Source organism: Miniopterus natalensis, chromosome 8 (genome assembly GCF_054644295.1).
Source record: "Miniopterus natalensis isolate mMinNat1 chromosome 8, mMinNat1.hap1, whole genome shotgun sequence".
In the NCBI taxonomy this organism is placed as follows: domain Eukaryota; kingdom Metazoa; phylum Chordata; class Mammalia; order Chiroptera; family Miniopteridae; genus Miniopterus; species Miniopterus natalensis.
Genome location: NC_142088.1, coordinates 11,435,606 through 11,458,625, shown reverse-complemented (window position 1 = coordinate 11,458,625; position 23,020 = coordinate 11,435,606). Strand labels below are relative to the sequence as shown.

The window sequence follows — 23,020 nt, the reverse complement described above, 5'->3', positions numbered from 1 at the left end:
TTTTGTCCCTGAAAAAGCAACTGTTGAAGGGGGGTGATGAGTATATGGGGTCTTATTATATAATGCCTACTTTCAGTATACTTTTAAATGCAATTAATAAAAAGTTAAAACATGTCTAGGGTTATCCAAAAGGAACAGAGCTAGACTGTATACGTTCCCAAACTATAGTGAAAGACTGGAATAAAAAGAAAGAAATATCACCTAGATGCTGATGACTCTCAAATGTGTATCTCCATTTTGGACCTCTTCTCTGAACTTCAAACTTATGTGCCTATTTGCCTTCTTGACATCACTACTTGAAAGCCCATTAGACATCTCAAACATAACACAGTCAAAGTAGAACTCTCTGTACTCTCACCCCACTTCCTACCAAGCCTGCTTCTGTCCTGGGCTTATGAGTCTGAGTGAGCAATATCACCTTCCACCCACATGCTTAAGTTAAAAACCTAGGGTCATCCTGCATTCCTTTCCCTCTCTCCTCCTCTTTTATTAGATTTTTTTTTTTTTTTTTTTTTTTTTGGCTGCAACTAATGGAAAGCCTAACTAACAGCAGCTTAAACAGTGAGGGTGTTTATTACCCCACAAAAAATCTGAGTGTAGGGCGGTTCCAGGGTTGGTTCAGTGATGTCACCAGTAACTCCGGTATTTCCAGCTTTCTACTCTGGCATCCTCAATGAGCTGGTGGCATCTTCCCTCATGATCACGAGATGCCTGCTGCAGCTCAAGTACCATGTCTTCATTTGACACTGTCTTAAGGCAGGAAAAGAGGGTTTCCTCCCACATCTCTTTTTATCAGGGAGAAAAACCTTTCCTTAAAGCACCCTTGCAATTTCCCCTTATAGCTCACTAGCCCCATGCCTGGAAGGAGGGAATAGAATTGCCATGAATAGTTTAAACTGCTCTATTCTCACTTCTAGGTCTGGGGAAAGGTAATTTTCCTTGAGCAAGTGGAAAGGTGAGTAATTAAACAAATCAGGACCCTGCCAGCAAAGAAGTGGAGGCGGGGGCAGGGAAGGCTGTTGGGTAGGTCTGCTGCACACATCAGCATGTCCCATTACTTTGAACCCAGCTACTTCTCTCCATCCCCACGCTAGTCCAAGCCCCATCCCCTCATTTCTGGATGCCTACAGTGGCCTCCTAACCACTTTTCTGCTTCTACCCTTGGACCCCAATAATGCAGTCTCCACACAGCAGCTGTAGTAACCTCCCTAAAACACAAAGTAGACAATGATGCTTGCTTAAACCCTCCCATCACACTTGTCATTCCATCTCAGTTCAAATGTCATCTTCTTAGAGAGCTGCTGCTTCTCAGTAGTAGCCTCCACCTCCCATCTCTTTCTGTGCCATTATTGGTTTTGTTTTCTCCACACACTTACTGCTCTCTGAAATTGTCTTCTTTATCTGTTATGTCTCCCCATGAAAATGTCAGCTCCTTAAGAGCACAGACTCTTTTAGTCCACCACTGTATCCCTGGCACCTGGAACAGTGTTTGGCATATAGGGGACACTCAATAAATATTTGTTAAAAGAATTAAGAGTGTTGGCTGCCTCTTATTTTATAACTTAGGTACATTAATATGCTTTAAAAATCTCTTTATTCTTTTTTACATAAGGCCCCACCCCCACCTGCCTTTAGGGTACTTTTCTTTCCATATTTGGTGATACCTCGGTTGACCCTGAGCCCAACTGGGAGACCAGTTAGGAGAAGTTAAAGTTCTAGACAAAAGGGTTTTGGGCCAGGGGGCCCTCTAGGCCCCAAACCCCTCCATCTGGATAATAATTCCCAGGATGATCATTCCTGAGGTCTATGGCTTCATGGAGCAACCCCGTGGGAGGCTGGGCTTCCTTACCTTTGAAGTGCTGGTTGGCTGTGTTTTCTCTCTGGGGATTTTGGCCTCTTAGTTCCAGGTGAGAGAGAGAAGACTTTAAGCCATAACCAAAACCAAAGTTAGCCATGTTGATATTCTGGGCCACGCCCTAGTAAACTGTGATGAGAAGGGCTCTGAAAAAAACCCTGCTTCAAAATAACCCCCACCATTTGCCACAGTGACTGAAATTTCACAGTAGCAACTACTTCCTGGATAAGATTGCTAGATAAAATTCTTTTATTTGCTAAATCTGGCATTCCTATTCCAGGTCATGGTTGCTATTTGGAAAAGTGACAGAAGAGATGTTGTGTGGTTTCCAGGCAGCATTAAGGTCCATTTGAGGTCATGAATTTGAAGTCCGACCCATCAGCATGGCTCTGGGTTTTTCCACTGTTTTGCTGGGTCAGTACAGGCACAGACTTGGTGAAGAAATGGATTATATAGGGTTGTGGTTTAGTCAAACAAGGCTGCTGAAGCTAGAGGGAGGCAAGGCAGTTGAGGGGTATGCAAGAAGATGATCACCACTGACCATGCAATTTAAAAGGGGAAGGAAGGAAATGAAGATATAAGAAGGGGATGGGGGACAGTGACAACTCTGCCATGTGGAAAGAGGAGAAGCACTAAGCTTGAGTCCCAGATGACTCTTAATTCTACCACTAGTTAACCTCCATGTGACCTTGCGCAAGACATAAGAGCCTTCAGTTTTCTTCACCATGGGAATGGAGGCCCCACCTTACCTACCTCATGGAGTTGTTGAGGGACTCAACAGGGATAAGGGGCGAAGCAGCCATAAGAACTACAACACAGAATGCGAGTGTGAGAGATTAACATTTTTATTTCGTAATTTTGCCTAAAGCCATAGGGCGAGGCCTTCTGTGGGGAAATGAGGCCAGGCTAGACCAGCAACAACTTGCTCTGAAATAGGGAGAGGTACCGACAAATAGCCCCAAGCCCTGCTCATCAGCTCGCTTTCCCTGTGAAGAACAACAGCAATTCCGGACAAAGCACTGAAAGCTCATGTTGTTTAAGCCTCACAATACTACCTCTCCCCATTCAACAGATGAGAAAACTGAGGAAAAAAAGTTAAATGCTGGAGATGGGGCTAAAACCGAGCTCTTGTCCCCCATGTTCTACGATAGTCCAAGTTCCCACCCAGAAGGCCCCGAAGTGGATCTCTTGCCCCAGGGCTCCTGATTTCTAGTTCACTGCAGACTCTTCATAACTCCACCTACACTCCATCTCGCTCCCCTATTTGGGCCCAGGCCCTGCCTGCTGCCTGGTAACCAAGTCAACAGGCCTGCCCTCCTGGGGATGTTTCTAACAACATTCTCACCCTGAAAGCAGATCAGAGAGTACAAGGAGGCCGAAGGCTGTGGGTCTCTCACGGACCTGTCCCTGTGTTCCATCTAGCAGCAGACAGAAAACCCCAGACAGCCCCCAGCCAAACAGCATGGTAAGCAGAGGTGGGGGTCTGAGTATGCAAGTGAGGGTCTCAGTGGGCCCAGGTGGGTGGTGTGAGGGATCTTTGGGAGTCGAGGTACTCACGGGGCTACAGTGTGTGGGCAGGTGGGCTGAGGAAGGGGGAAAGAGACTTCCAGATGTGAGTGTGCCCTTTCCCAAGTGTGCTGGTATGTGGGGGCATGGGTAGGGGGTGGAGGACAGGGTGATGGTAACCAGGATGTGGGTCTGAGTCTGGGCTCAGGAGCAGGGCTGCTAAAGGGCTTCAAATTTAGGGGTAAGGGGTGTGGAGTAAGCAGGACGGGGGCACAAAATGTAGATACTACCCTACAGACCCTGGGCCCCATGGCAGAGTCATTGTGGTCCCACCTCCCAGCTGTGGGGATACATCCTGATAGCCCTCCCCAACTGCAGTTACGTACTAATGTGGGGAGGCAGGAGGAGGAGGGAGAGGAAGGGTGCTCCCAGTTCTCGAGACTTGGCTGAGTGTGGGATCATTTGATATCTTTCACCCGTCTCCCTACTGGGCAGGGTAGAAGAGCAGCTAAGAACATGGTTGGAGCCAGGCTGTCCCTGTTTTAAATATTCCTCATTTTGCTCATGACCTTGAGCTAGTTGCTTAACCTCCTTGAAAGTCAGTTTCTTCATCTGTAAAGTGGGTTAATAAAAGTACCTATCCAAGGGGGCTGTTGTGAAGATCAAATGAGATAATGTATGTGAAGCACTTAGCATAGTGCCTGGAACCTAATTAATGCTTACTATATGGGAACTAATCAACATCATGACAAAGCCTGCTGGGTACAGATATGAGATTATGCTGTTTTTACAGTCAAGAAAAAAGAACTAGGGGAGCTGAGGTGAAGTAATTTATCTGAGGTCATAGAAAGAAAGAGCTTTGAGGCCAAGTCTGTGTGATTCCAGGGGCTTTCTTTGCCCCAAACCTGCTGCCCCACCATAAGAGGCATCGATTCCAGCACCTCAGGCATACCTGAGAGGTCAGAGACACCTGGCATGAGCCAGAAGTTGGGGCCAAGGTAGTGTCTGGCTTTGTTGGCAGAGCCCGGCCAGGCTCAGAGATGCAGCAGCTGGCTCTGACCTCGCCAGGTGGTTGGTGAACTGAGAAGCTGAGTCAGCTCTCTCTCCTGGACCTGGGAATTTCTCAACTCCTGTGTCCTTAAGTTCCTCCCAGATTAATTAGTTAACGTCTCTTACTATGACATCAGTGATTGGGGGATGGGAGAGTTGGTAGGGGACCCAGCATATGGTACACCCTAGCATATGTCATGAAATGAGCCAGACAACATGCATGCATTCGTTCGTTTAATCCTCAGAGGAATTCCAGAAGAGGGCTCTTATTATTGCCCCCATGTCATAAGGAAGGATGTCAACAGAGAGTTAAGACTCTTGAGACAAGCAGAGAAGTAATGGGGTTGGGATACAAATGATTTATGGATTAATCCCAGTCATCTAAAAATCATAAGTCAAGCCTGGCCGCTGTGGCTCAGGGGTTGAGCATCGACATATGAGCCAGGAGGTCACAGTTCGATTCTTGGTCAGGGCACATGCCTGGGTTGCAGGCTCGATCCCCAGCTGGGAGCATGCAGGAGGCAGCTGATCAATGACTCTCACTGTGGATGTTTCTGTCTCCCTTTCCCTCTCCCTTTCTCTCTCTGAAATCAATAAAAAAAAAAAGATTAAAAATCGTAAGTCAAAGCCCCTATGTCATATAAAAATGTCAGTGATGAGTTAAATTTATGAAGAAAGCATCCTCATTAAAATTTTATGAGTTATTTTAGGCATGCAACAAGGCATAAAGAATAATATAATGAACACCTGCTTCTCCCACTTTAAGAAATAGAATCTCTTTCAGATTATATTCATCTCTACCAGAGAGAACCATTATTCCAAATTTGCTGTTAATATTTTCCCTTGCTTTCTTTATTTTTGCAATATGCACACATTACAAGGTTATCTAGTAAATATATAAATTTATCTGTCAAGGATGCATAGTATTATTTTACAAGTTAAAGATTTACATAAATAGTTTCATATTGAATGATTCTTCTTAATTTGAGATACATCACTTTAAGCTTCTACCAGCAGTGTAAGATTTCACATTTCTCCACATCCTCTGCATTGTTAAGCCTTAAAGTTTGGGGAAATTTGATGAATGTACTCACTTTATTTTTAAGTTCTGTGGTAATTACTTCTCAAGCAAAGAAGTATTCTGGTAGTAGCCAGAGAGGGGCTCTGGGAGCCGTACTCTGGTATCCCACTTACCACATTGTCACACATCTGTTAATGTATGAAACTCTCTCTTCCCTAGACAGTGAGCTTCTTGAGAACAGGGACTGAGTGTTGGGTGTTATGTATCCTCAGTGTCAGCACAGTGTTCAGTATGTAGTAGAGGCTCAATAAATCTTCGATGAAGCAAGAGGGTCAAGCCTTCTCCATTCTCATGGGACTCCCCAGGAAGGACACTCACCTTTCTCTTTTCTTAGACCAATAGTCCTGCTTCAGGGGCCAAGAGTTCTTTGACCACCAGTCTCGAATCATGCGGGGAAGACCTTTCTTTCCAGTCCCACCCCACTCCAGATCTTTTCCCTTTCTCACTGGCATTTCTATCTGTCACATGAATCCAGAGTTCTTTCTGCTTTTATAAACCTCTTTATCTTTGACCCCTGAAACTTCACTTGGATCTTGCTTCCCTCACCAGTGGCCCCTAATTTCTTTCTGAACACGAGTGGGTTGACTTTTGTATTCTGCCAGACTCATCTGATCCCCTCAACATTCCTCAAGACACTTAGTCACTGAGCAAGGCTATAATCTGAGAACTGTCCACAGCTTCTTCCCCTGCGGGGTTTGGCCCAGCCCCCAGAGCCAATGCCTGCTGGTCCTCAATGTCACCAGTAAATGCTTAGCCACAAGAGGTGAGGCAAACAGAGCAGAGTCCAAGAACCTTTGCCCTCAGCCAGAAGGCCTCTCAAGGAAGGCAGGAATTTTGTCCAAGCATGATATGCTTCTCTAAGAGTGTTTTCTGCCCTTTGCTCAGCGTGAGTGCATCTCAGTCCATGTGGGGCAGGCTGGCGTGCAGATTGGCAATGCCTGCTGGGAGCTCTACTGCTTGGAACATGGAATCCAACCAGATGGGCAGATGCCCAGCGACAAGACCATCGGGGGAGGGGACGACTCCTTCAACACCTTCTTTAGTGAAACTGGGGCTGGAAAACATGTGCCCCGGGCAGTGTTTGTGGATCTGGAGCCCACTGTGATTGGTGAGTGATGATCTGTCTCTGCCATGGCCTTATCCCAGGTACCATAGCAATTCCTTCTCTATAACTGGAGAGCACTAGAGTGTATGATTCCTGCAGCCAATTAGAATTACAGACCTGCAGAGCCACTGTCACTCAGCTCCAGAGTTTCAATGTCACCCCACATCCCTTTCCTTTTCATTGACGAACACTTCAAGTCAAGGGCAATAGCAGCAACCTGAATGGGGCTCCTCCAGGGTAGGACTTGGGGCCTGGAGCTCCCACTTCTAGTGGGCACCCTGGGGCTCTGGGAGCCAGGCTACATGAGGAGTGGGGCCTAAAACTCTGTTCATTGCAGATGAAGTTCGGACAGGCACATACCGTCAACTTTTCCATCCAGAGCAGCTCATCACAGGCAAGGAAGATGCTGCCAATAACTATGCCCGAGGCCACTACACCATTGGGAAGGAGCTCATTGACCTGGTGCTGGACCGAATTCGGAAGCTGGTGAGAGAAGGGCTGAAGGCTGGGGATTCCTATTGTGGTCTGGAGACCAGTTAGGGGAAGGGCAGCTTAAGCCCTTGGGAGAGCATCCTGGAGAAGTCTTAAACACGCAGGATCAGGACCCTGATCAGGGAGGCAGGCAGAGTATAGGCTGCGGCCTGGAGCTGGATGTCTTCTTTATCTTCTGTAGCAATGGACCCAATCCTGGGCGCATGGCCACCAGGGCTAACCTGGCCATGGGCTGCCTGGCCCAGTGATGAGGGTCCATAAACATTCCCAGAATATCACCTTGTATTGTAAGGGTATGGGCAGAAGGCCCTGTGAATAACAGGGCTCCAAATAATGCTGGCCCAAGGCTCTACGACCGACTTAGGCCTCCACCAAGCATGGGGATAAGTTCCTGGATTGTTAATCTCAGTAGAGAAGCCCTCCAGAAACATCTGGAGTTAAATTAGGGAGACACAGGTATGGGTGGAGCTGGCAAATTATGATGACAAAAATAATTATGTGACAAGATTCAAGAGAGCTATCTGTTAGAGTCCTCAGGGGGCTTTAGAAAGGAAGAGGGAAGAGAGGAGAGAGTGGGCCGCCCTCATGAGGATCTCTTTTGTGCTCTTGGAAAAGTCTTTCAAGGATTTTATGACACTTTGGGAGAATCTGAAACAGCACTAGCTGGTTCTTTCTTGTTTGTCAGCTGTGTTTCACACCCCACATTGCTCTTCGTCTTTGCTTTCTAGGCTGACCAGTGCACAGGACTCCAAGGGTTCCTGATCTTCCACAGCTTTGGGGGGGGCACCGGCTCTGGCTTCACCTCCCTCCTGATGGAGCGGCTCTCTGTTGACTATGGCAAGAAATCCAAACTGGAGTTCTCCATCTACCCAGCCCCCCAGGTGTCCACCGCTGTGGTGGAGCCCTACAACTCCATCCTGACCACCCACACCACCCTGGAGCACTCAGACTGTGCTTTCATGGTGGACAATGAAGCCATCTATGACATCTGCCGCCGAAACCTGGACATCGAGCGCCCCACCTACACCAACCTCAACCGTCTCATCGGCCAGATCGTCTCCTCCATCACAGCTTCCCTACGTTTTGACGGGGCCCTCAATGTGGACCTGACAGAGTTCCAGACCAACCTGGTGCCCTACCCGCGCATCCACTTCCCCCTGGCCACCTACGCGCCAGTCATCTCTGCAGAGAAGGCATACCACGAGCAGCTGTCTGTGGCAGAGATCACCAATTCCTGCTTCGAGCCTGCCAACCAGATGGTGAAGTGTGACCCCCGTCACGGCAAGTACATGGCCTGCTGCCTGCTGTACCGTGGAGATGTGGTGCCCAAGGATGTCAATGCCGCCATTGCTGCCATCAAGACCAAGCGCAGTATTCAGTTTGTGGACTGGTGCCCCACGGGCTTCAAGGTTGGCATCAACTACCAGCCACCCACTGTGGTGCCCGGCGGTGACCTGGCCAAGGTGCAGCGTGCCGTGTGCATGCTGAGCAACACGACCGCCATCGCTGAGGCCTGGGCCCGCCTGGACCACAAGTTTGACCTGATGTATGCCAAGAGGGCGTTTGTGCACTGGTATGTGGGCGAGGGCATGGAGGAGGGTGAGTTCTCTGAGGCTCGGGAGGACATGGCGGCCCTGGAGAAGGATTACGAGGAGGTGGGCATGGATAGTGTGGAGGGGGAGGGAGAAGAGGAAGACGGGGATGAATATTAGGGGAGCCTTCATGTCTGTCCTAAATAAAGTGCTATGGCCGTATTGTCTCAGGAATGCCTTTTTCTCTTGGGAAAAGCCATGGGGGGAGGGCTTCTCCTAAATGAGAGATAGGAAGGCTGGTATCTTAGCCTGGGCTCCCCAGAGAGCAGATCTGATTTCCTGTTTCATTAAAGGGTGCAGTTCCAGAATGGGGGCAAAGGAGGTAAAGCGGGGAGGAGGGAGAATTGACCCTGGAGTAGATGCAGCGGGATAAAGGGCGACTGGACCATTCCTCCGGTGAGAGGGAGGGATGGTGGTGAGGGGGGGTTGATGCACTGATTCGCTCTTCCATTGGTTAAACCTTCGGTCTATTAAGCAGGACCCCCTGCACTTCCAGGTTGCACACACTTGGCCTGCAGGGTCAACAAAGAACCCTGGAGCAGGAGGTGAGGTGCTTCCAAATTGCACGTGTGTGAAGTTGGTCGGAACCTCACAAGACCGCCACCAGAGCCTGGTGGGGCCAGCAGGGTCTGAATGGTGCCTTAGAGCAGTCTGATGTAGCTGATACAGTCTGCCGTAGCTGCTGTTCACCCTGCATATTGGGGTTTTATCTTCTTCAGGCGGGCGGTTTGGGTTTAGAGAGACCAGAAGCTGGCATTAAGGCAGAACAATGGCAGCAACAATGGGAGAATGGCTGGGGAGGGGCTGGGCTTGCCTTCCAGCAAGCTCCACCAACACTCACCACTTTTTGACAAAGACAATTGACCTTTTTTTCCAAATGCCTTGTGTTATGCAAGCACAGCTCCAAGCCCTCACTGCCAACCAGATGGCTGCCCCTAAAATCTTCATATATGGACTTTCTGTATCTCCTGCTGGGCTGGAGGGTTGGTTCGACAATTGGAACTGTTGAAATTTGGGCAATCCCCACCCTACCTTCAACCCTCTGGAGAAATCCAATGCCAATGTTGCCCTCTGCAGTCCTTTCCCAGGATTGGACGCTGAAACGCTAACCCTAAAGTGAGTAACAACAGGAAGCTGCAACCACCCCTAGGGCTGGAGACCAAGGGATGAGATGGTGATGCCAGAGGCTTGGAACTGGGACACCAGGTGGGAGCTGAAGTCAAAGCAGGGCTACCCAGGGTGAGCAGGAGGGAATGAGGAGGGAGGGACATTTGGCAAGAGTCAGAGCCATGGTGGAGACACAACCACTGTCTGAGGTGCCCCCCTCCCCCATTTAGGGAGAGGGAGAAAAGTACCCTGGCTTCTCCCTTCCTCCCACCCTCAATCTTCCGCCAGTGTCTCCCATTGGCTGAACCTAGACAGAATCTAGTTGGCAAAGGGGCCTAGGAAAAAGAGGGGGCAGCCTGTGAGCTACTGGACAGGGTAGGGAAGATGGGGGAATGGATCTCCGAGAAAACAGCAAATAAAATACATACTGATACCTAGGTCTAGCACTGGAAATGGAGTGGCTTCTGCCCTTCCCCAGGGACCCGTCACCTGTCCCTCTCACTCATGCCCCAATAATCCCTTTGTAGTAAGTAGAAGATGGAGTGGAAGCAGCAGGGTGGTGGGGGTTTAGAGAAGAAAGTGGGCATGCCCAGCCTAGCAATTTTTTCATGCTTGTTTGGAATCATTTGTTCAGAGAGAGCAAGTATTTTCAATTTGAGGAAATAAGCTCACAGGGGAAGCTCTGTCCCGGGAAGAGTTGTGTGTATATGTGTGTGGTGCTGGCGGTGGGTAATTTAATTCAGATGCCCATTTTGACTGACTAGCTCAGCTATATCCTCGAATCTGTTTATTTTTTCACTAAGAGAACTAATTTCTAAATCTCTATTTGACTTGTGTCTCTTTCTTGACTGGTTTCAAATCTGGTAACAGAAGAGGGGTTTTTTTGGGTGGGGAGCCATTCAAAATCCAAGACATCACTGTCATTTATTGAGCAACTACTATGTACTAGGCCCTGTATCCATATTATCTTCTTATACCCACTGGACTGAAAGCTTCATGGGAATAAGGCCTGTTTTATTCTCAGTACCAGAATGTTGTCCAACATATTTTACTCAGTATTTGTTGAATAGACTTGTTAAATGAATGCCTACTTTATAGATGTGGAGACTGAGGCTCAGAGAAGTTATGTGACTTGCTCAAGGTTACTCAGCCAGTAAAGGGAGGAATAAGGATTCAAACCCAGGCTGGCCTGAGCCAAAGCTTATGTGCTGCCCTCTCCTTCTTTAGATGACTCCCCTCCTGCCTATAGCAGTTCTAGGCCCCCCTCTAGACACCACCTTTTCTGGGCCTGCCAGGCCCCAATTCCCAGGCAGTGACTCACATGCTTCAAAGGCAGGAAGGGCTGACACTCCCCTTGACACTGCCCTGCCCAGGCAATGTGGTGAATGGCATATGTTGAAAGGAGGTGTGGGGACCCAGTTTCTGGGCTGAACAAGGGTAGAGGCATCTTTGGGGCCAAGTTTTGGGGCTGTCAGGGACCTCTGGAAAGCCCTCTCCCAAACCCCCAACATCTCATAGGAGGTGAAGTGAGGGTTTGGGAGAGGCCAGCTGGGAGGTCAAGACGGAGGCGAGTCTTCACCTGCCAGGATGGCTGGGCATCCAGAAAGGCAGTCAGGCTCCCCTCTTGTCCACTGTACTAGCCAGCCCACCCTGGGCAGCTGTAAGGCCATCTCTTCTCAGACTCCAAAAGGCCTCCCAGCTAGAAACTCTGCTGGCAGGCACCGGCAGGCCTAGGTTGGACTGGGTGTGGGTGTGAGGAGGTGGCAACACTGACTTTCATGGGGCAGCTGGGAGTGCCACCCAGCCTGGCTCCTGGGGACTCCCCCAGTGCAGAGGAATGCTTTCATCCCTGATGCTTCTAAAGCCAGGCCACAATTATCTCCTGCAGGCAGACACAGGAGGGATTCTCAGCCTTGGATCCCACCAAACACCTTTATATTCTCACTTCTGATGTGTCAGGAACATGCCTGCCTCCAAAGCTGCATTCTCACCAATCTCTCCTCCTGGATCCCCCCACCCCACCCCCCGCCCCACCCCTTGTCTAAATGTTGCTGTTCCTTCCAGCTTAGGTCAGGTTCACCCAGAAACCATCCAACCCTGGGAGCTCTGCCCCTTCTAGATTCTCCCAGCCCTTACTGTGTCTCTATCACTCATCTAGTACTTGGCATGGCCTGCCTTGTATGGTAGCACTTAGCTTCTTGTCAATAGCATAATTTCCCAGCTAGATTTTTAAAAAATTTTGTATGTATTTGTACAGTTATGTGCCCATGCTTCAGAATTCAAAAATTACCAAAGAGATTTACAAACAGCAAACATAAGTTTATACAATGAAAATATTTCCTTCATTGGTTCCCCTCTTGGCAACCACCACTGTTAACTTTTTTGTTAGTATTTCCTTCCAGAGACATCTATGTATATCCTAATATGTGTATACACATCTAGAACACTTTGTTTTTTATAGAAGATGGCCTACATCAGAACATACCTCATTCTTTCTGGTGGCAATAAAGTATTCCATTGTATTCCATCACTTACCTTACCAGTGTGCTACCAATGGATATTTAGGTTGTTTCCAATTCTTTGCTATTGAAAAGAATGCTGCAACCCTTGTATATACTTCTTTGCACCTATGTACAACCATAGTTATTAGAATTGCAATTGTTGGTCAAAGGCTATGCACCTTTAATTTTAACATATCCCATATTGCTCTTTTTAGCAGTTTTACCAAATTACCTTCCTTCTACCAGTGTACAAAAATGCCTATGCCCATAGCCTTACCCATACAATGTATTAAACTTTTGACCTTGGATAAGTGACCTCTGATAAGTGAAACAGTATTTTGCCACAGATTTCCTTTATAATTATCTTGCTATGAATGAGATTGAGCATCTTTTCAATTATTTAAAAGTCAGTACTTTCTCTTCTGTGAACTGTCTTGTCTGTGGCCTTTGCCCATTTTAAAAAATGGCATTGTTTGTCTTATTAATTTGTTGGAGTTCTTTGTGAACAAAGGGAATTAACCCTGTTTACTAGATATGTTTCATATAATCTCCCTCAGTTGATATTTGTCTATGTCCCAACTAGATTTTCATCTTCTTGAGTACAAGGACTGGAACTTAAACCTTTTTGTATTCCGATCTTAATATAATTACATACATGGTAGGTGCTCTTATCTGTGGAGATAAGAGAAGTGAGAAGAAAGAGATTTGGAAGATTTTAGAGTGATCTAACCTAACCTATTCCTTCCTCTTACACCAAGATCAGTCAGACTCTTGCTGTAAACAGCAGAAATTAACTCTGGCAAATTAAAAAAAGAAAGCAGGCGTACACACACACACACACACACACACACACACACACAAACGGCCTTGGAGCAATATCAGCTAGCACACAGAATCAGTATGAGGGTCACCAAACAAGCCTCTGCAAACAGGTAGGCATGGAGAGAATCTGGGCAGCCAGCACCATAGTCAAGATCAGGGCACAGTGGACAGCCTGCTTAAAACACCCCTGTCCCCTCTACTCACTGCAGTGAAGCCCCTTCTCACCCAGGCACTGAGGCTGACATTTTCTCCTCCAGACACTAGAGGCCGCTGCTGGCTCCACTGCCAACCAGTGCAGAAATGAATTCTCAACTGCCCCAGCTTCTCTGTGACTTGATCCAGATTCAAAGTCCCAGGGGGAGCTTCCCACTGGCAGAGCTTGTGTCTTTTGCCTGCACCCTTGGAGCCGAGAAGTCTAGGAGAGCAACTGTCCCGGCTTTTTGGCAGGCGGTGGCCGGCCTGCCTGCCATCAAGACCTACGCAATGGGAATTCCCCAGATGTAGGCAGGAGGCTCAGAGTGTGGGCAAGCCAGGACAACTGGACAAATGCACACCACTCTCTTTTCTCATATCTGGCTCAAGCTCCTCTCTTTGGTGAAGCATTTCTGGGTCACAAAGCCTAAAATACTCTTCTGGACTCCCATAACCATTACTGCTTGGGACAATATTGATGCCAAAGAAGATCTGCACTTAGATGGACTACATACCCCATCTCATCTGACTTTCAAGCAGCCTTAGACGTTACCTGTACTTAGGGAGGAAAAATTGAGTCCTCAGTGGTTTCTCCAAGTCACACAGTAGTGCCAGGTTGCAAGCCCAGGTCTATTTCCAAAGCCTTGGGGTGTCTCAGTGGGCTGTATTAATGGTCTGGTATCTTACCAAGCTGGAGCTCTGGGAAGGCAGGGATTGGGCCACATTCTTCTTTTTATATCCTGGCAACATCTACTATGCAGAAGATGCTCAATTCATGCTTGGTGGATTGGCCTGTGTGATATCAACAGAAGCCAATTCTGGAAGGGTCTCTAAATCTCCCATGAACTCAGGAATCATTTTGAGGTGGAAATCTACTCAGGATCACTTTGGGAAGGAAAACCTTGAAACCAGGGAATTTCCGCTCCTTTTTGTTTTCTTTTTGCCCTTTAACCCCACTTCTCAAAATGTGTCAAAACTGTCAATAAGAGGTTCGAATCTGTTCATGATTTAATTATCCAGTGGTTGCTTTTTAACCCCACCATTGCCCTCATACTCTAGTACAAAAAAGACACAAGCTCTGCCCTGTGGAATTATTACGTTTTAGTGGGGGAAGTGCATGTCAATCAAATAAACATATAAATGCTAATCTGTAACTCTGACAAGTGTGATTAAGGGTGCCACAGATACCACGAGAGGCAGGTCCGACCCGTTCAGGTAAGTCGGGGCAGCCTCTTTTGAGGACCTGGGGCTACAGCTGGAATCTGAAGAAGGGGTAGGACTTAGGCCCAAAGGGAATTCTGTGAATCCTTGACGTGGCGATTTCCTCCGGGGTGAGTAACCATCGATCATCGAGCCTGTTATAGAAAAGCGAAAGAGGGACCAAGGGCCAGGTGGCTGGTTGGTTGGCAAGTGTGTCGCCCCCGGATGGAGCTCGCCCGGGCCTCCCAGATCCCAGCTGGGGATGACGTCGTCTTGGTGCCGGCCCAAAATAGCCGGCCCCGCCCCATCTCCCGGCAGCCCCTGCAGCAGCGCTCCCCCTCCCCTCCGTCTCCCCGCACCCCGGGTGACAGGCCAAGCCGGCCGCCTGCGAGCCTCTAGTAGTTTCCGCGCAGCTGACGCATGCCTGCGCGCACAGCTGGGCCCGCAGCGTCCTACGCAGCAGCCGCGAGCCGGCCGCGGGTGCCAGACGGTTCCCGGCGGGGTGCAGGGGCGGGGCGCCGCAGGGGCCCGAGGACTCCGGGCGGAGGAGGTGCGGGCAGGGTGCCCCGTCAGGCTGGGGGCCCTGGGCCTGGCTGCGGAGTTAGGGGGCTGCGATAGAGCTCCCCGGGCCTGGGCACCGAGATAGCCAGTGGCACCGGCCTGCGGGGCCCGATAAGGCTGCTCGAGCGAGCCCAGTGACCCGCCGCGAGCAGAGCCCGGTGGGCTCCGCTTCCCTCTGGGAGCGCCCCCGCCCCCCTGGGGGGCTCCAGCCCCAGGGAGGCGCCCTTGGGTCTTTCTGCCTGACTCGTCCTTCCTTCCTGCAGCCCCACGGAGGCCCGCCTGACTACTGACGAGTTGCCATGGCATCCTACTATGAGATCCTAGATGTGCCGCGAAGTGCGTCGGCTGATGACATCAAGAAGGCGTAAGTGCCTCCCCTGCGCGCCGCGAAGCCTCTCCACCCCCACCCCCCACCCCCGGCACCATGGGGCCCCTCAGAGGCAGTGCTCAGGTAACCAGGCCCTTGACATCTGTAGGAGGAAGGAGACCCCTGGTGAGTAGGAGAAAGCTCATAGCTGGGAAGCTGTGCTGGGAGCTGCACTGTGGGTCCGTGTTTCGTAAACTCTCCCTTTCCCTCCCTTCCGCTCCTCTGCCAACCCCCAGCCCCGAGATGTGGGCTTTCTCAGCATGCAGTGCAAAGATGCCCAGGCAGTGGGACCAGGAGGGACCACTGCCCCTCCACCCTCCGTGGCCACATGTACCCCCACCTTTTAACCCCAGCCCCACTGAGCCTCAGGGAGGAATTAGAGCTCGGGCCTTCTCTCCCTTTCATTATCAGCTGTTAATACAAGGAGTCCTGGCGATGGCTGCGGAGGAGAGATAGGGACTCCACTAAAACACCCCAGCAGCTGGGGTGGGCCAGGCTCTGAGTGTGAAAGGACATTGATTGGCTAATGGGAAAATGGGTCATTCGGTTCTCTGATGGAAGGTGCCTGCATTTGTCCCTTGACCCTCCCCCAAACCCACTTCCTGCAGGTATCGTCGGAAGGCTCTACAGTGGCACCCAGACAAGAACCCGGATAATAAAGAGTTTGCTGAGAAGAAGTTCAAGGAGGTGGCGGAGGCATATGAAGTGCTGTCAGACAGTAAGGCCAGGGTCAGGGCAGGGCAGCACCCATCACCCCCACTTCATGCCCCATTGCACTCCTTCCCAGAGCCATGCCTTTTCCAAGCTGGCACTGAAGTGCCCCCCTCCCACAGGGATTCTGAGACTTTTTTCCTTCAAATGAGCACCTACTATGTGCAAAGCACCTTTTTATTCTTCCCCTAATCCCCTGTGCTCGGTGTCTGCTCCCCAGGATCTGGTAGTTGCAGCATAGGCCCTGACAAGTGTATGCCAAGCTTCCTCTGTGCCAGGCATTGGTGGGTGTAATCTCCATGAGTCCTCACAGCCATCCTGTGAGGCAGGACTTATCACCCCCATTTTACTGGCGAGGAGACTGAGGCTGGGAGAGGTGAGGTAACTTGTTCAAGGTCACACAACTGGAATATGAATCCAGGTCTTTTTTTCATTCATTCAGAAACTATTCATTGAATGCTTATGGGGCTGGGCCCTTGTTGGGTCCTGGGGAACAGTGGAGACAAGCAGGCAGTGTCCTCATTCCGTTGGTTTTATCACATTCTGGTCAGGGAAGATTGGCACTAACCGAGTAAATAAATAGACAGGAGCATTCCGTAAGTATAGTATTATTTATTATAAATAAATAGACAAAAGAAAAGTAGCAGGGGGTGTGATGGGGAACAACGGGCAGCAATTTTTGTTGGGTAGGTCCCAGAAGGCCTCTCTGAGACAACAACATTTAGGCTGAACCCTGATCAATAATGACACAGTAATAAATGAGCTAACATTTATGAAACACTTACTATATATCAGGCACTGTGTTAAGCTATTTACATGGATTATCTCATTTAATCCTGCAACGACCCTAGGAGGTAGGTGCTGTTATGTCCATTTTACAGATGAGAAGAGCTGAGCTGCAGCTAGAACCTATAGCCCCTGTCCCCTGTGCACCCTGCTGCCCCCACATATCAGTCTCTGGGCAGCCTTCTGAGGGTCTTAGCCCAAAAGGAGAGGCAGTCATCCCAAAGGGAGGGAGAAATGATCTGGTCTCTTCTTCCAGAGCATAAACGAGAGGTCTATGACCGCTATGGCCGGGAAGGGCTGACTGGAGCAGGTAGGTGGAGCGGTGGGGCCCAGGGGTGGAAGTGGGTCAGGAAGGAGAGGGGGAGGGCAGATTCTTGCAATGGGTGCTCTCTCAGGGCTCCTGGCCATGCCTTAGGTGGAGTCCCCTGGCTCCGGGCAAGATATACACGCTAACACCCCTCCTTGTGCTGCCTCTCCCCCAGGAACTGGCCCATCTCGGCCGGAAGCTGGCAGCGGTGGGCCTGGCTTCACCTTCACCTTCCGCAGCCCTGAGGAGGTCTTCCGGGAGTTCTTTGGGAGTGGAGACCCTTTTGCGGAGCTCTTTGGTGAGTGGACTCAGGAGGCCTCTGACTAGCTTGACTTCCCCCTCCAGACCCACCCTCCTTCAGCTGGAAGGTCCTCAGAGGGGAGGCTGAGAGGGAAGCAGAATCCCACGGACTGAAGATTTCGTGGGAGTGGGTCCAGTGAGAACAAGGACAGAACCTTACACAGGCCTGAACTCAAGTGACCCTGTAGTGACACTTCAGAGACTTGTCTTATTAAATGATAACAATGATACATTGTTAGACCTCCACAATGACAGTCATGAAAGCAAGGCTCATGTGACAGCGATCACAAACAACAACAGAGACCATTTTTTGGAATGATTAATATGAACCCTGTGAGGTAGATAATTTTATCCCCATTTGCAGATGACAAGACTGAGGCTCATTCGAGTCACTTGCTTAGAGACACACAGCAGATGGCAGAGCAGGACTTGTTGCCATGTTTGCCTGCCATTGCACCACACTGATCTTATGTCGAAGGAGTATCTGTCCTCCCTTCCTCCCCTCTTTCCCTCCCCCTTCCTTCACTTACTCTTTATTGTGGACAGAATTTACTAGTGAACTTTTTCATATATAATATTAAAAAGGAATTTAACTTGTAAATAGGTCCAAGCAGAAGAGAGAAAAATCAGAAAGGTACCCAGCTGCTTAGCAGTTTATGTTTCTAGCTTAAAAGCAGGATTCACATATCTGGGGGGCAGGGGGAGTCTCTTCACCAGATGATTGCTAATCTGCTTACTGTTGCAGAAGACCTGGGCCCCTTCTCAGAGCTTCAGAGCCGGGGCTCCCGACACTCAGGCCCCTTCTTCTCCTTCTCTTCCTCCTTCCCTGGGCACTCCGGTAAGTGCTGTCCTGTCCCACTTTCCTGTTTTCGAAAGCTGTCCTGGAACCCCTCATCTCAGCCTCAGTGGCTTTCCCAAGTCTTCTCGCTGGTGCATCTGGAGCCTGGGGGATGGAGGGGCACAGGGGCTCCTGGCCCACTGTGACTGCAGCCGCCTCTAACAGCCTCTCCTCCTCTGCCCCAATGCCAGAGTTCTCCTCCTCGTCTTTCTCCTTCAGTCCTGGGGCTAGTGCTTTCCGCTCTGTTTCTACATCCACCACCTTTGTCCAAGGACACCGCATCACGACACGCAGGTGAGGGCTCCTTCTGGGACCATACCGGGTGCAGGGGGAGCTGCGTACAACTAGCAAGTCAGCCCGTTGAGGGCAGAGGCCAGTCTGGCAGCATCCCAGAGCCTGGACAAGCACCACAGGACTCCCACTGATGACCTGTGCTGTCTCCCACAGAATCATGGAGAACGGGCAGGAGCGGGTGGAAGTGGAGGAAGACGGGCAGCTGAAGTCAGTCACAATCAATGGTGAGGAACAGCTCTGCCACTCAGCCCCTGGCAGGAAGCCCCAGCCCCAGGCCCCAGGGCTCCCTCCCCAAACTGCTGCAGTCTGAACTCCCTTCGGGCAGGGGGGAGGGGCAGAATAACATCCACAGGCCAGACTTGCAGGATCTCCAGATGGAATCATGGGGAAGGGGCCAGGACAGGGAATCGGGGAGTCTCAGAGGGCCAGCTAATCACCGTCATCATTAGTGGGGTGTGTTTGTAGAACTCTACTATTTTTAAAATGCTTGCACACATACCACATCCACTGTATTCTTCAAACAGCCAGGGGAAAGCAGGGCAGTCGGTGTTTGCCCTAGTTTTCATTTGAGGAGGCTGCGCCTCAGCACATTTAAATGGCCGTAAACCCAAGTGCCCCAGGTCCAAGGCTCTGCCCTACTTAATAAGGAGGAAATCCAGGAATGAAACTCAGGACGCAGATTCCTGGAGCTGAACACTTGCCACAACACCTTGCTGTACAGGGTGGTCACCTTGGCTACCCTTTCATGCCTGCCGACCCTGGGAACACTATACTGTCTTATTTAATCATCGGAACACCTTGATGATGTAGGCTTTCTCACCATTCCCATTTTATAGATGAGGAAAGGGAGGCTCAGGGAGGTGGAATAACTTGCCCAAGGAGATAGCTCATACCTGCTGGAGCTGAACGCCTACCCACTCTCATAACCACTATGCTAGGTGTTCAAATTCACTAATGCCAATTCTGAAAGGGGCTGGCAGTGGCCAGAGCCGTTGCTGCATGAGGCAGCCTGGCAGGATTTCCCTGGCCTGGGCCAGAGGGCGTCATTGTGGCGGCGACTCCTGCAGGTATCCCAGATGACCTGGCACTGGGCTTGGAGCTGAGCCGTCGGGAGCAGCAACAGTCTGTCACCTCCAGATCTGGGGGCATGCAGGTGCAGCGGACCCCTGCCTCACGCCCCTCTGAAAGCGATCTCTCCGAGGATGACGAGGACCTGCAGCTCGCCATGGCCTACAGCTTGTCAGAGATGGAGGCAGCTGGGAAGAAACCCGCAGGTGGGCGGGAGGCACAGCGAAGACGGCAGGGGCAGCCCAAGGCCCAGTACCAAGATCCAGGCCTAGGGGGGACTCATGAGAGTGCAAGGGGTGACGCAGCCAAGCCTAGCTCACCCCTGGAGGATAGAGCCTCTCGGTGCCTCATCCTCTGAACGCCAGGCTCAACCCACCCCAATTCAGGGTGACCTGGGGTCCTGCTCACTGTCAGAACAGAGAGGGACTGGCCCCTCCAATTCCATGCTCCCCCTACAGCAGGGGTGGGGAACTTTTTTTCTGCCAAGGGCCGTTTGGATATTTATAACACCACTTGCAGGCCATACAAAATGATCAACTTAAAAATTAGCTATGAAACCTAGATTTATTGAATTTCGAGTCTCGCCTGTGGTTGCCTTGGCAGGGCCAGACCAGATTTCGCTGGCCTTATAAGGCCCATGGGCCGGACATTCCCCACCCCTGCCCTACAGGTTCCCCTCCAGGTCCCCTGAACTTGTGTGGACTCTGCTGAACTGATAGGTCCCTGGTGAAGCCAGGGTGAGGGCCTCAGGGCTGTGGGAGGACGTGAGAAGCCAGATGCACTTCTTATATGATGAGGGGATTTCTAAGGGGCATTAGTGGTTTGGGACAGGCCTTTTGTGCCCAGGTCTTCTGCCACCTGTGTTGCTGATGATGTCAAGGAAGGAGGACTTGGCCTGGGGTTCTCTGAGCCCGAGTCGGCAGCTACACTGGGGAGTCTTCAGCTCTCCTTGTCCAGCTGCAGGCACCTGCACCCTGGTTTCTGTGCTGTGTTGAGCTCTGACTGTCTCTGTTGCTTCCCTTCTGGTGCTGCTGCTTCTTCCTCACACTCTCCTCTCTGCAATTCCCCGTGGGCCGCATCGCTTGCTTTCACTGCCGTCTGGCTAGGACTCCCTTCTTCCTTTCCCAAGAAGGCCTCAGTGTGGCGAGGAAGATGCTGTGGCCCGTAGGGCCATAAGGTCTTCTGGGGAGGCTAGCTGGGTGGGGCGGGAGCCTCTCGGCCGGCCATCCAGATTCGGAACCGGAGCCCACTCCTCCTCCCTTCCTTGCTGCCTCAGCCTGCCCTAGGCCTCGGGACTAGGCAGAGGTGAGGCCGGCTAACCCTGGAGAGGTGGGATAGGGCCAGGGTGTCCCAGGAGGGAGGCCTACGAGGGGACTGTGCCCCATTCCATTCACCATGCATCAGGGCTCAGGGAGAGGCCACAGGTCTGCATGCTCTGCGGCACCATCCTTCAAGGCTTGCTGCTGACCCTCTCTCCTGTCACCCACCCCCACTCTCTCCCCAGATGTGTTCTGAGCTGGATGTCCGGGATCCAGAGTCGATGCACAGTTCCAACAGGACAGCGCCCTCCCCTGTGCACTGGGAGGGGACCCTCCATTCCTCTCCCTCACCTGTGCTGAGCATAGAGCTGGGCTGGGTGGTGGGTGGGGGCCGGGTGGGAGGCGTCAGTAGTCTTAGCCTGTAAACTCTTCACTGGGTGTTTGGTGCTGTCTCTTGGAGACTACTAGTCCCAGAATGCAACACACCCTGCCTCATTTCTGGTAGATCATGCTTGGGAGAAGCCGTGTGTGGTTATGGAGCTGTGCATCTTGGGACATGTAGTTCCAGCCCAGGTCGGCCTGTCACTCTCTGTGAGATGGGGGATCTTATCATTTGCTATGTCCCTAACAGGGGTGGTGAGAAAGTGGATGAAGGGGTAATGGTCCAAGCTTCCATTCCCCTGACACCTCTTGCTAGCAGCGGGGTTAGTGTGTACAAATCAAAGTCCTGTGACATCTGGGAGAGGCTCTTTTCCTGTGGGCAGTACTGGGGTCTGGGGAACAAGCTGGGGTGGGATCACTAAAAAGCTGATGGGTGTGGACCGGCAGAGAGCTTGAAGGCAAGGGCCCTCTGGCGTGTGTGTGTGTGTGTGTGTGTGTGTGTGTGTGTGTGTGTGGGATTGGCATGCGATGGGTACTCCAGGCATGTTGCTGCTTGTATGGCTTCTATGGCCTCTGACCCTGCTGTCCATTCTCTCTCCAACACCACAGCTGAGCTGCCTCTCCTCCTCCCTGCCTGGGGAGCCCAGTGGCCAGGGAGGGGAGTGGTGGAGCCGGGGTGTTGCCAGACCCTGTGACATTGCATCTCAGAGACCTATCAAAGCCAGCTGGGCTGAGCTCAGACCAGAGGGAAACACTGGAAGTCAATAAAGCTGTTTCGAGAGCTCAGTGGTGTGCTGTGCTCCTGTGTTCTTCCCTTCCAGGGAGGCCCGGGGGACCTGTGGGCCAGGGGATGACACAACTCCTTTATTGCCCAAACATCTAGAGGTTGCAAGCCTTCCCAGCTGACAGCAGATGTCCCCTCTTTGACCAGGCTGCCCCCAAAGTATGTTGTAGAATCCTGAGAAATGCTCACAGTCTTCTGCCCTCACCTCCTGGAGCCCCACAAATGGCTTTCCCCAGGCAGCTGCATTCCCTTTACTCCGCAGGGACCCACCACCCAATACTCGGCAGCACAGCTTGGACCCGGCTAAGGTATGACTTGACTAAAAGCATGAGGACAACAAAGCAGGGAACACATGGTGGAAACCTGTAAAAATGTAGGTACATTGAGCCCCATTCACAGGTTTCCTTAGCCCAAAACCAACGGTAAGTCTCAGAGGCCTGCCTCCCCCACATGGAATGGCACAAGTCTGCCGCACTCAGGGTCCCGGTCCCCAGCTCATCAGGACCCAGAGAGGAGAAAGCCAGGCCCTCTCCTGTTCCCCACATACCTGTAGAGATGCCACTCCAGCCAAGGTACAAGCGCCTTTCCATTGTCAAGCAGGGCAGTTGGCTCCCCACCAACTCTCCCATTCCAGGATAAATGCTTCCTTATCATTAGCCAAAGGGCCTAGAGTGTATTTTTCTCAGCAAAGAAGCAGCCTGCCCTGAAAGAAGAATTTAAAGCCTCTCTCTTGAGAGAGAAAAGAAATCTGCTAGTCACGTGGCTGTTCTGCCACTTCCAGCCTTTGAGAGCTCAAGCAAACTGGAATTGTGCACCTCAGCTGAGCCAGGTGAGGCACAGAGGACCAGCCCCTGCTCGCTG

At 50.9% G+C, this 23,020-nt stretch overlaps 2 protein-coding genes across 7 annotated transcripts; both read left to right on the top strand.

The window, feature by feature from the left end:
* Window positions 1-1,787: 1,787 nt before the first annotated feature.
* Window positions 1,788-8,801, top strand: LOC107524827 (tubulin alpha-1D chain-like). The gene is made up of 5 exons (XM_087819971.1): window positions 1,788-1,862; window positions 3,278-3,320; window positions 6,355-6,600; window positions 6,935-7,083; window positions 7,818-8,801. The coding sequence occupies exons 1-5, from the start codon at window positions 1,788-1,790 to the stop codon at window positions 8,799-8,801; spliced, it is 1,497 nt and encodes a 498-aa protein (XP_087676097.1).
* A 6,235-nt stretch (window positions 8,802-15,036) lies between these two features.
* Window positions 15,037-22,176, top strand: DNAJB2 (DnaJ heat shock protein family (Hsp40) member B2). Of its 6 annotated transcripts, none has more exons than XM_016196845.2 (9): window positions 15,037-15,053; window positions 15,328-15,428; window positions 16,040-16,149; window positions 17,185-17,238; window positions 17,411-17,533; window positions 18,281-18,373; window positions 18,565-18,667; window positions 18,821-18,891; window positions 19,735-22,077. In XM_016196845.2, the coding sequence occupies exons 2-9, from the start codon at window positions 15,364-15,366 to the stop codon at window positions 20,091-20,093; spliced, it is 978 nt and encodes a 325-aa protein (XP_016052331.1). In that variant the 5' UTR covers window positions 15,037-15,053; window positions 15,328-15,363; the 3' UTR covers window positions 20,094-22,077. The 6 variants fall into 6 exon arrangements, with proteins under 6 accessions (XP_016052331.1, XP_016052334.1, XP_016052333.1 ...); XM_016196847.2 differs by lacking the exon at window positions 15,037-15,053 and having other exon boundaries at window positions 15,142-15,428; window positions 18,284-18,373; window positions 19,735-19,941; window positions 21,985-22,176; XM_016196846.2 differs by lacking the exon at window positions 15,037-15,053 and having other exon boundaries at window positions 15,142-15,428; window positions 19,735-19,941; window positions 21,985-22,176.
* Window positions 22,177-23,020: the final 844 nt, after the last annotated feature.

Coding starts and splice junctions, on each gene's coding strand:
- LOC107524827 (XM_087819971.1), top strand. CDS start 1,788: ATGATCATTCCTGAGGTCTATGGCTTCATGGAGCAACCCCGTGGGAGG. Junction 3,321..6,354: donor GCCCCCAGCCAAACAGCATG/GTAAGCAGAGGT, acceptor TGCTTCTCTAAG/AGTGTTTTCTGCCCTTTGCT. Junction 6,601..6,934: donor TCTGGAGCCCACTGTGATTG/GTGAGTGATGAT, acceptor TGTTCATTGCAG/ATGAAGTTCGGACAGGCACA.
- DNAJB2 (XM_016196845.2), top strand. CDS start 15,364: ATGGCATCCTACTATGAGATCCTAGATGTGCCGCGAAGTGCGTCGGCT. Junction 15,429..16,039: donor GCTGATGACATCAAGAAGGC/GTAAGTGCCTCC, acceptor CACTTCCTGCAG/GTATCGTCGGAAGGCTCTAC. Junction 17,534..18,280: donor CCCTTTTGCGGAGCTCTTTG/GTGAGTGGACTC, acceptor TTACTGTTGCAG/AAGACCTGGGCCCCTTCTCA.